The 11,338-nt window shown below is 41.6% G+C and overlaps 1 protein-coding gene across 4 annotated transcripts in view; it reads left to right on the forward strand.

Annotated features, from left to right (window-relative positions):
* The window catches only part of MCC (MCC regulator of WNT signaling pathway), a 230,681-nt gene extending 219,925 nt beyond the window's left edge, over window positions 1-10,756 (forward strand). For all 4 annotated transcript variants that reach the window (XM_055790266.1, XM_055790267.1, XM_055790268.1 and 1 more), the window contains 2 exons: window positions 6,192-6,314; window positions 7,270-10,756. In XM_055790266.1, the coding sequence (XP_055646241.1) occupies window positions 6,192-6,314; window positions 7,270-7,450 (304 nt within the window). In that variant the 3' untranslated portion in view covers window positions 7,451-10,756. The remainder of the gene's footprint in view (window positions 1-6,191; window positions 6,315-7,269) is intronic.
* The last annotated feature ends 582 nt before the right edge of the window (window positions 10,757-11,338 follow it).

Raw genomic sequence — 11,338 nt, forward strand, 5'->3', positions numbered from 1 at the left:
CAGAAGTGCCTCGGGTAGCTGTTTTTTTCTACATGCATCACAGATTACCATCCTTTTTCTTTTTCTCTGTTTCTGATACGGAATAAGTAGTCCTCCTTACCCCACTGCATGGTTATCTGAACCACTGACCTGCTGTGCACTTGGATATAATCATCACAGGGAGCTCCAAGTAGCTCTGGGTCTGAAGAGCTTCCAGGCTGGGCTGGCAAAGCTGGGTGGGAGGTTTCAGCAGTGAGTGTGGCAGACAGGCTGGTGCCTCCCTCCAGGTCTGTTCTCCCTTTTTGCTGCCAGCCTGTTGTTTCCAGGACCACACCTGGCCTGTCTCCCTGCTGTTGGCAGAGTAGCACATGCCTGTGGTACCCTCTGGTTTTTGAGATCTGCTCCAAGCATCTGACAGTCAGCAGAAAAGCGATACAGTATCTTGCACCAGCAGAGCATTTTTTAAAGCACCCTCTGTCTTCTCTGTGATCAGAAAAGGCTGCCTTTGCATGGGTAGCAGGCAGCATGGGTGTTCTCAAGCCCACTGATGCCTGGGGAGGTCTTGTGGCATTGGCATAGTGCTGTTTTGTTGCCTCTTCAAAAAATTCTAATATATATTTGTTGTTTCCCTTAGCAGACCAAGCCAGACCAGTGAGGCATGCATGGATGTGAATTGGCTTGAGGATTCTGCATGCCAGTCTGGTGTAAGAAGTTAGTTTAAACTGCTGATGAAAAGAGAATTTATCCGCATTCCTTTTAAATGTCCAGCTGTTATCTCCTGAGAGAAGAGTAGTCAAATGCCTAGAAAAAACAATCATGCATCACCCTGTTCATCTGGAACTGGAAAAGGTGGAGAGGGGAGTGATGGGAACATGTCAGCCTTAAAACAACAGGAGGATATTAGGAAAGGGACTAGGAGGCAAGCATGGGATGGAAGGTGTGTGTCTGCCCTTCCAAGCAGGAGCCATGCAGGGGGTGCTTCTTCTCCCTCCCCTCCCCTCCCCAAACCCCACATGCTGGGAGGCTGGCCAGCCTGCATGTGTACCTATGCCCAGGAAACCTGGGGTCTCTGTCCCCCTGGGCTGGCTGCCCCACTGCTGCCTCAGGGCTTTGTGTATGTGAAGCTCAGGGGCAGATGCTGAGCTGAAGCTGACGGTACCACTGTGAGAGGAGAGCCAGAGCCTGAAGGGGTCTACCCAGCTACCAGGTGGTTAGAAGGATGTTTCTCAGGATGGCAAGACATAGCATAATCGGGCTGCAAGGGCCCCCGGCTCTTCTGTCTGGCTGTGGGAAGCTTTCTTACCCCACAATGTGGAAAAAGCTCATTACTCCTCTTTTGCTCCAGATTTGGCAAGGGCTGTGGGTGCTCCTGACCCCGGACAGAGGGACGATACCTTGTGCTTTCACAAGATGGGGAGTTAGCTGTATACACGCCCAGCCAGGGGCGGAAAAACCAACTTTCTATGTGCCAGGGAAGAGCAGCTTCCTGTGTGCAGCACTGGGGAATTCTCACTGAAATAACCAAGGGCAGGAAAACCTGCCTGGGAAGACTTCTGGCATATGAAACCTGAACATGTCTGGAAAAGCCCAGACAGGAGGGGAAAATCCAAGGTGCACAAGACCTTGCTTAAATTATTCTGGGCCAAACATGGTGTCATTGGGTGGAGGCCAAATTGACAGAAGCTTGCAGAAATGTGCCCAATGTTATATAGTTTCCTTTATGGCTCTGGCAGAATTCCCTGCTCTCTGCGGTGGTAGCCTTGAAACTAGAGAAAACGTTAGTCCCTGTCCACTTGCCTTCCTATTCAAACCAGCCTGTAACTGAAACAAAAAGCCCTTGAAAACTGCTCAGCAACTGCACACTGAGTGTTCTGGTTGTGAAAATACAAATCAAAAGTCTTTGTTACCAGCTTATTAGGTGTCCCACTGCAAAGTGCTTTTAGCAGATGTTGGAGCAGGCTGGAAGGATTCCAAATACACTTAGACCGAGCTTTTCCTTGGAAAGGGAGCAGTCAAGGATTTCACCAGCTGACTTCTGAAGTGCCCCGGCAGAGGGCCCTTGTGTTGGAAGCAAGCAATGCCCTCGGATCGTGAGCTTGTTCCCGCTTCCAGGAATACATGCTCATTTTGCCTGCACGCATAAGGTGCTGTGGCTGCATTTCCCGTAGCTCCAGCGGCAGTAGCCGGTTGGAAGAGGAACTGCTGGGAGCAAAAGCTGTGCTGACTCGTGCAGTCCAACTGACTTGTGACTTGTGGGCTCACAAAAATTGTGTTCTCCTAAAAGTAATTCCTGCTTCTTCCCTCTTCCTATCAAAATACACACATCAAGGCTTTCTCAGGATCCATACTGGTCTGTATTACAGCCCTGGGGCATGACAACAGTGTGAGTTTGGCATGTAAGCTTCTGTGCGAGTTTGGTCTTCAGACTCTAGAAGAATGACTGGCAGCAGAAGGCTGTGCCACAGCCAAACAGCAGTCTCTGTCGAGAGGACGTTCATGTGGTTGTCACAAATGTCAAATGCAGTTCCATCCCTGCTTCACAGCTTTGACACATTCTCATCCTGGAAAAATGCTGCATATGACTATGACTATTGTTTTAAAATATTCTGTTATATTAAGCCTGTACTAGCTGATTCTTTATATCCTGCTGATTTATAACAGCAATCAGGAAAGTGAAGTGGTGCTAGAAATCCTGTAAAGACAGCTAACCTTGTAATGCATTAGAGGAATATAAATAGCACCTCAGGATTCATTATCACTGCCCAACTAAGCAATTGGTTTTGGAGAGACACAGATAAGGACAATTCTTTCTGTCCAAAATTAGGTAATTAGTGACAGAAATGGAGAGAAGTGGGAAGAGCTGGCATTATGAGGCATGCTATTTTTACGAAGGGATAGAGCATTTGCTGGTCAGCCAGTAAGGTACAGCTCTGAGGTCTCTTATCTCCTACTAAAATAGAAGGTGCAACACTCCAGGGAAAACCTTACAAGTTTTTTGCATGTAATAGTCATTAACCAAGTGTATATGCATCCCTGTTTCCCAGACTAAAGCAAGGTATTTACTGTGCCTTTACTGTTGCTGCAGTGTGTGTCTACACAGGTGTTACTTGATCTGTGAAATGCCTCAATGTAAAGATATTTAGATAGGCATGATTTAAGTTGGGAACTGCAAGTGTGGAAGTAGATCCTTGTGTGGTGTTTTTGTAAGATTTTGGGACATTTCAGCACATGCAATCAAACTGTCCATTGCTTTCCCTGAGATTAAGATGGGAGTAGGCAGTAGCTGGTGCTGTTTTCACTGACTTCAAGGCATCAAGAAAAACTGAAAGAACTGTGTGGACCATGTCAGCTCAGGTAATATCTGTGTTTTACTGGTATAAATATAAATCTGAGGCTTCTATAGATTTGAAGGATTATGCACAGCTGCATATTTAGTTAGTTAGTTAGATAGATAGATAGATAGATGGCATCTGAAAGTTGTTTAATTGGCCTGGAGACCCAGGATGCTTACCACTCTGCTGGATCTGTAGCTTCAGCAAGCAGCAAGACAAGGATGTTGTAGGCCAAATGTAAAGAAATACCTCTTGATGTTTAGCTGAGTTTGGACTGAACATGACTCATTGAAAAGTGAGAGTGTAAAAACAGACAAAAGGTGATGTAACAGTTTTATCAGGTAATGGTCACTGCAGCAACCAGATTTTACCATGCACAACAAGTTCCTCCAAGTCTTTCCACAGTGTTTCTTTTCCACACAGCTTTTGTTACAGCAGCTGTGTTAAGGACCTCATCTGCAATGAACTGTGGCCCTGCAGGGTTCTCTCCCATGGAACTGTAGGCAGTGTTTTCACAGCTATACCTTTTCTTGCAAGTCATGTTAAAACAACCTCATGTGATTTTTTGGTTTTCTCTCCCCATCCAAATACTGTGAAAGTTTATTCCATTGGACTTGCTGTTCATGTTAGGTCACAGTGCTGCTGAGCTTTCCCCAGAGCCTCCTTCCTTTGGAGCAGACAAGCACTAAATTTGCCGTACTCTTTTCTGTCATGTCATAGTGCCACGCACATGTTAGAGAATGGGTCTTGCCTTTGCCAGGTCTGATCTGTTCTTACTTATCTTCTATTGCGAGTAAAACCTGGAATGTTTTTTGTTCCCATTTTCTTTGCAGAACACAGATTTTGACCGTAGACTGTGCTGAGTCTTTCTGACTGCTAAGATAGAATATTAAAAAAAAAAAAAAATATTATATTTGGGGTGGATGGCAGTGAGCTTTTAGCTGCTAGGGAAAAAGATTGCACAATTTGAAAACTGAGACCGTGTTACTTTAATGAAAGGACACTTAAAGAATACTTACGGTTCTTCATCAACAAGGCCCCTCTTATATCCTTTTTAATTTGGCCAGTAAACCAGCATCTGCAGCGTGTTGGGATAAACTGCTAACTTGGAATATTTCCCCGGCTGACTTTGTGAAAGCCCTTCTGTTGCTGAAGCCGAGCACAGTGGAACGTGCCACATGTGCTGTCCTCCTCTCTGGTTATAAAATGCTGCCATTGCCAGACCAGCCTCGGAACTGCAGGCTGGTGAGATGGGTTTTGAGGAGCATCCAGTGTGGTCTGTGCAGAGCTGGGGAAGCCTTCACAAATTTTAGGGTATTCATTCCCGTGGGGCTCAGTCTCGGTGAGCTTATGTGGGAGCTACCTGTAGTCACGTTATTGAAGTGAAATCCAATTTACTCACCTAGAAGCACTGCAACAGAAACAGGAGGGAAAGGGAATCACTGCAAAGCAGTTCTAGGCAGCAAAACACAGTCAAACGCCTCCATACAGGCAGAGTGCCGAAGATTTGAGACTGCAAGATCTAACTTTGTCCCAGTTTAGTCCAGCTCCGTGTCACTCTTACCCACACTTTTTTTTCAAATCTGATTTTTTTTCTCTCTGGGCTGTCTGTGCTTAGAGGATGGGTCACAGAGACAGGCTCCCAGGTCTCCACATCGGAACCCTTGCACAAGAGGTGGGATGGTCATATATCCATATAGGAGCGGGCTGTGGGCTATGCAGCAGGGAGCTCCCCACGAAGAAGCACCCACCACATGCTCACCTGCCGTGGGAAATGCTTTTTAAAGCCAGCTTAAACCCCAAGCTGTGATGTTTACCCATCCCCAGAACTTCTGCCTTATTTGCTTTTTGTTTCCCTCATGGAGACATTTCTAACACAAATTATAAGGTACCTTACTTTCATGGGGCATGCTTCATGTAGTTAGTCTTTGTTTCTTAACTGGTCAGATTGGTAACTTTATCAACATTTTAAACCTCACTACTGTGGCTTATTTGGAAAAAAAGAAAAAAAGTACATCATAGAAGAAAATGCCTGTGCGCTCTCTTATTCTGTATTTCTTGTGCCTGCCCTTTTCTGTCTGTACTCCTCTCTCCTTAACGTTTTCTGTTTGCTACTGCCACATGGACTGGATTTGCTGGCTCCTAAAAAAACCTAGCAACCTACTGTAATATGGACTGTAGTATAAATTACTCGGGTAGATCTGAGGCAGTAACTGCAGTCAATGGACTTGCTCTGAGGGTGGTGAAACACTGGAACAGGTTTCCCAGAGAGGTGGTAGATGCCCCATCCCTGGAGACATTCAAGGTCAGGTTGGACAGGGCTCTGAGCAACCTGATCCAGTTGAAGATGTCCCTGCTCATTGCAGGGGGTTGGACTAAGATGGGCCTAAAGGTCCCCTGAAACCCAAACTATTCTATGATTCTATATTAATTTCTAAGTAAAAAGAAGTTTGTTTAGTCAATGATCTTTAATAGCAATCATGGTATGCTATTTTTAATTAAAATTTTATCTGTTTTTCTTTGCTATCTCACACAGTAGGTGGCGTGTGTGTGGTATTCTTAATATTTTTTTAATGTATCTTTGTAATTATTTCTTAATGTGATTTGATACATACATACAAGACCATGATCCACCAGAGAGGTTTGTTCTCTCTTTTGTCTGCTGCATCTCTGATCCTGTAACCTAAAATGGTGAATGTTATAAATACCAATCTGTAGAGAAGGTTAATGTTAGAACTACCTCCTGTATTATCCAAGTAGTAGTAAGGAAAATATTTTCAGCCTGTCAACCCAGTACAAGACAACCATTCATGCATTTTCAAACTGAAGTACTGTTCCTGTTTGGAAAATAGTTTTCTCCCTCCTTTTCTCCTGATTTAGGGAGAAGAAACTGAAAGCTAGAGTGCAAGAGTTAGTGAGTGCTTTGGAGAGACTCACGAAGAGCAGTGAAATCAGACATCAGCAGTCTGCAGAATTTGTTAATGACCTTAAAAGGGCAAACAGGTACAGGATCTTAATGAGCAGTTTCTGGATCTTTGTGTTCACACATGTTGACTCTTTAAGGTTGTAGGTAGAGATGGGAAAGGTATAAACCTCTCATGCAGGACACTAAAACTACATAGATAAGAACAAATTGCGGGAAAACAGGTTAATCTTAACTGAGCTGCTAATAAATGCATTATTATTAAACAAAAACCTCCATTTAGCCAGATTCATGAATCCATTACTTTGTTTAAAATTGCTCCTTTTTCTTTGGCTCCAGCCTCTTTATTAATAAACTGGCTTTGATAATCACACAGATTTTATTGCTCACTCAATAGATTTTACTAGCACTGTGTTTGGATGGACTGAGAACATGGTGGACTGCAGCTGCCCTTCCTGCAAGGAGCTTATCACTCACAATGTAATTTTCATTAGTAAATTATACTTGAAAGCCCTTCTGGTGAGGAGCAGTACCCATCTCAAGCTTTCCTACTGAGTCAAGGTGAAGGCACAGAAGACACTCAGCAGCTGACACGTTAGCACAAGATGCCATCCTCTGAATATAGCTGTTCATTTTTTTCAAATGGAAAATGCAAAATCTCTGCTGGATTTTGTAAGCAGATTCTGGCCATGCAATGTTTTTGTAAATCATAACATGTTTAATATTATATCACAAATAAGTGTTCTGCGAGGTCATCACCAGCAACCTCTAGCTGGCTCTTTGAACCATGTTTAAAAATGCTTTCACTGACCAGGTTACTGGTAAATGTCTGTACTTGCCCTAGAAAAGATAGATTAGCATTGATCTGGATTTGGATCTAATGTGTTTTAAAGCACTAGTAAGTTTTAGGAAGATCATTGATTAGCACCCAAACTTCGGAGTTCCCTGAAGGTGGGGTTTTGGGGTGAATTTTTGGAGCATTTGCTATGAGCAAGCTTTTTTGATTGACCTTGTATTGCCTTGTATTTCTAACAGCAACTTGGTAGCAGCTTATGAAAAAGCAAAGAAAAAGCATCAAAACAAGCTGAAGAAACTGGAATCGCAAATGATGGCCATGGTGGAGAGACATGAAACACAAGTAAGGATGCTCAAGCAAAGAATAGCTTTGCTAGAGGAAGAGAACTCTAGACCACACACCAATGAAACTTCACTTTAAGTGCATCTCTTTCAAAGATGCTTAGTGCCATTACAGATTTCTTTTGGAGGCTGACTTCTAGGTAGCTTCAAACACTAAAAGCTCTGACTGTCAACACTGACACATTTAAGCACCTTCTCTGGGATCCCGGAGAGGTGCCATGGGGATAATTTAAGTGTTAACCTTAAGGACTGTTTCATAATGTAAAATGGCAGTGCCTGAATTATCATGCTATAATTATGTATGTTGTCTGTGTCATTATGTCTATACTCATACAGCTTCTCTTCCATTTTATCTATGTCCCATGGGCGACAGTGTCACATAGCGAAATAATTCATGTTAATAGGTTTTAATTTGGGGAGTTTGGAGGTCATTTGAGTCTTCCTTGAGCTCCCTCTGCGCACAACTGTCTTGTACCCTCAAGACTGGCTGCTGTGGTTAAATCGACTAAATAGGCAGCTGCAGAGTGGAAAGGGGATAGGCTGGCCTGGATTTTTGCACCGTACTTGCAGTACTGTCGCTCACAATGCAGATCAGGTAGGAAAACTCCTTCTGCTTTGAGGAAAGAAAAAAAAAAAAAAGAAACCCTAGTTGCATCTCTGAAAACTACATGGTATCTTTCTTTCTTACAGTTTGTAAGAGGACTAAAGACTGTGAGTTTCACCATGACAGATAGGTAGTCTGTGCCAATGTTGGGTAAGAAATTATAGGAAACGTCCTAGTATTTTTATTGCATGGTGTTTGCAATTTGTGAAACACTTGTTTTTTCTTGCTAATACATTATAGCCAATGTTTTCTTTAAGAAGCTGGGCCATTTTTGTCACATGTATAGTGCTTATAACAGCTTTCTGTGATCAAGAGGTAGAATGTCTTCTTTTCATACTTGTTTTGACCAAAAAAGGTACTTACTAGGAATGTACCTGTTTAATATTAAATACATAGGCACAAAACTATAAATGTGTAGGTGTATGGATATACAGCCACAAACAAAATGTGAATGGTGAAGTTTTCATACAGCTTCTTAGATTATCTTTTGTTAACTGCTAACATTCTCTTAAGTCACATGATGTTACTGTATTATCAAACTGACTGAATTGAAAATGTTGGCCTATTATGGTAATGAACATTAAACAAAGCATGGCAATCAGGTTGATTTCTCTAGGGAGCAAAATACAGGAGCCTGCCATTGCACCTGCTTCATTCAGAATTTGCTTCTTTTTGACCAAGTAGGTAAAACAGCTTCCATGTTTAACATGCCATACTAGATTCCATTCACTTTGTTAGCCTGTAACTGTGTTACACCTCTGCTTTGTATCTTTCAGGCTCTGTTTTCAAGCGAGTCTGGTTTCAGTTGTTATCCTTTTTGCTTTACATGTCAAATTGCATCTCAAGTTTTATTAGTGTATTTAGAATTATGGTAACTTCTCTCATTTATTCCTCAGATTTCTAGTGCTAAGGAAGTGTTTTTAGAGGACTTGAACTGTTTTTGTCTACTCTTGGGTTAGGCCAGGCAGTCAAAATGGTTGTGGGAATTCATGTTCAGAATACGGCATTATTGTTAAGTTTTGGTTACATCTGAAACTGTAGTGGTTGGTGTTCATGACATCTCTAATTACCGTAGCTGCTGTTTTCTTCTTCTCTTACAGTAGTGATTCCTGCTTCTCTAGCATCTGATACATCAGCTACAAAGCCAACATCACACATGATTGATTGTGATAGCAAGTTAAAACAATGCTGATTTCAAAATTAAGTTGTAGGTAGCGATGCCCTGGGACTGGTTTTGATCAGTCTTCATTCTCAAGATAATCACCCTTCTTTATTTATAATGCAAATGGAAATTTTTGCAAACCAGTCTGTTGAGGGAGCAGGCAGGCACACTGATTTCTTACTATCATTATGGTTTTCCCAAGTATCTGTCTATAGTGTTTCCCTTTTTTTTTTTTTCGGTTGTTTTTTTTTTTTTTGGCCAACAAGTTTCTCGCCAACAGGAATGTGGGGTTTTGCTGTAAGCTTCTGGGGTAGTTGATCACACCTGTTTCTGAAGAAATACAAAATTACGCAGTTACAGTTTTGTTTTCTTGCACCTGAAACACCCATGTAACTTGAGGTCATCTCAAACTCTCCACGTGAAATACCTTTCACTTAGGTGACTAGAAACCACTGCTGCATTGGATTTCCTCTTAGGTTCAGGTTTTTTTCTATTTCTTGGTAGGTAGAGAAGCTGTTAAACATAATACAATGAAGCTTAAAACATCTGCATTGAAACCTGTTTTTAAAATAAAGCTACAAATCTAGAAAGCGTAAGTTGCACCTGGAGTTAAAGACATAAAAGCTGTAGTGTCTCTCAGTGCCTTTTTCAAGCCTAAAAGATTTGCTGATTCTGCATGAAGTGAATGTTGTTTTTCTACATTTACTGAAATCTTCCCTGCCAGCTGTGCTCTAGAAGTGTTTTAGAGCAAGTTACAAATCATTAGTAAACGTAAGCCACTCCTCTTTTCTTCCCATAAGGGCTTACAGAAGAAAAAGCAACACTGGTACCATACAGTCTCAGCAGTAGCTGGTTTGCCAGACCACCAGTTGCTTTGCCTAAGCAAGCAGCTACTGCTTCATTTGTTGCCATACTGGAGAAGGCCAGTAGGGAAGTGGTGAAAGGTTTACTGTTACTGTGAAAACTCTTCAATGTTAACAATTAGCTGCAGTTTCAGTGCATCTGTTAAAATGGCACCAACCCTGAGATTGCCAAAAAAACTTTTATGCAACTGTTTGAAGTACCAGCACATCAGCATATAGACATGTGCAAATCACCTTGAGTCACAGCAACCTAGCTCACTTAACACTTGTTGCAGAAATAATACATTGCAAACCAAGAAAAATAGGCAGTTCTTGCCAACAGAACCTAAATTGTTCACTTATTAGTGTTGAGGGTTTTTATTTTCTAAGTCACCAGAGTGCATGAAACTTTGTATTTCACAGTGTGTCCAGAAAAAAAGTATTTTAAATGTATAAATCTTCACCAGCTTGAATGTACTGTTAGCTATTGCAAAGCACATGTGACTAAGTTTGCATTAATGTCAGTATTGTTCTACTGGTTTTATTAGCATCTTCTCCTCCTTTAACACTCTGCCATACATTGTAATTTCAGAAACTTTCCCCTTACTGAATTAGCTTTAAATGTATTGCTGCTTTTTAGTTTCCTAGCTGCTGTAATATAGCTGTTTTGTGTTTATTTGATATAGAATTGTAAAAACGGCATTTATTTATACAGAGGCATTTATAATACTTATTTTACAAATGTTCTTATATTCTGAATAAATTTCTAATGCTGTTTCTTTGCCTTGGCGGCTGCTTTACCATACCTAATCATCTTACTGTTGAATGGGTCTGCTTGAAGGTACCACAAAGACACTCTCCAAAATACCATCTAACCCTCAATAATGTATGACACCATCAGGCAAGTTCCCGTAATAGGGACATGGAAAGTTGATAAGAACTCACTGGAGATCTGATCACAGGTTTTACCTGAGCACAGGAACATCAGTACTTGCCAGTACAGCTTCAGTGAACACTTCATAGAAACAGAATGGTACACAAAGTTTCCACATGTCCAGTTATTTTAATAACAAGTTATATGGACAAAAAAATACAAAAAAAGTTGCTGTTTAGTAAATACTTTGTAAGCACTGATAGAAGTTCACATTCTTCCTTTCTCCAGTACATATAATACCTTTTAAGAAAGTTTGATGGTGGTGGTTTTTTTTTCTTTCCATTCTGTTCAGTAGGCCCCTTGTCCACCTTTACAATTGACTTCAAAAAATAGTACTTTCTTCGTGGCACTGTATGTAATCAGTGCTGCTGACTGGCTTAAGGCAACATTTAAACATTCTACAGTGAAAGAATAACCTGTACCTG

This window comes from Falco peregrinus, chromosome Z (assembly GCF_023634155.1).
Source record: "Falco peregrinus isolate bFalPer1 chromosome Z, bFalPer1.pri, whole genome shotgun sequence".
In the NCBI taxonomy this organism is placed as follows: domain Eukaryota; kingdom Metazoa; phylum Chordata; class Aves; order Falconiformes; family Falconidae; genus Falco; species Falco peregrinus.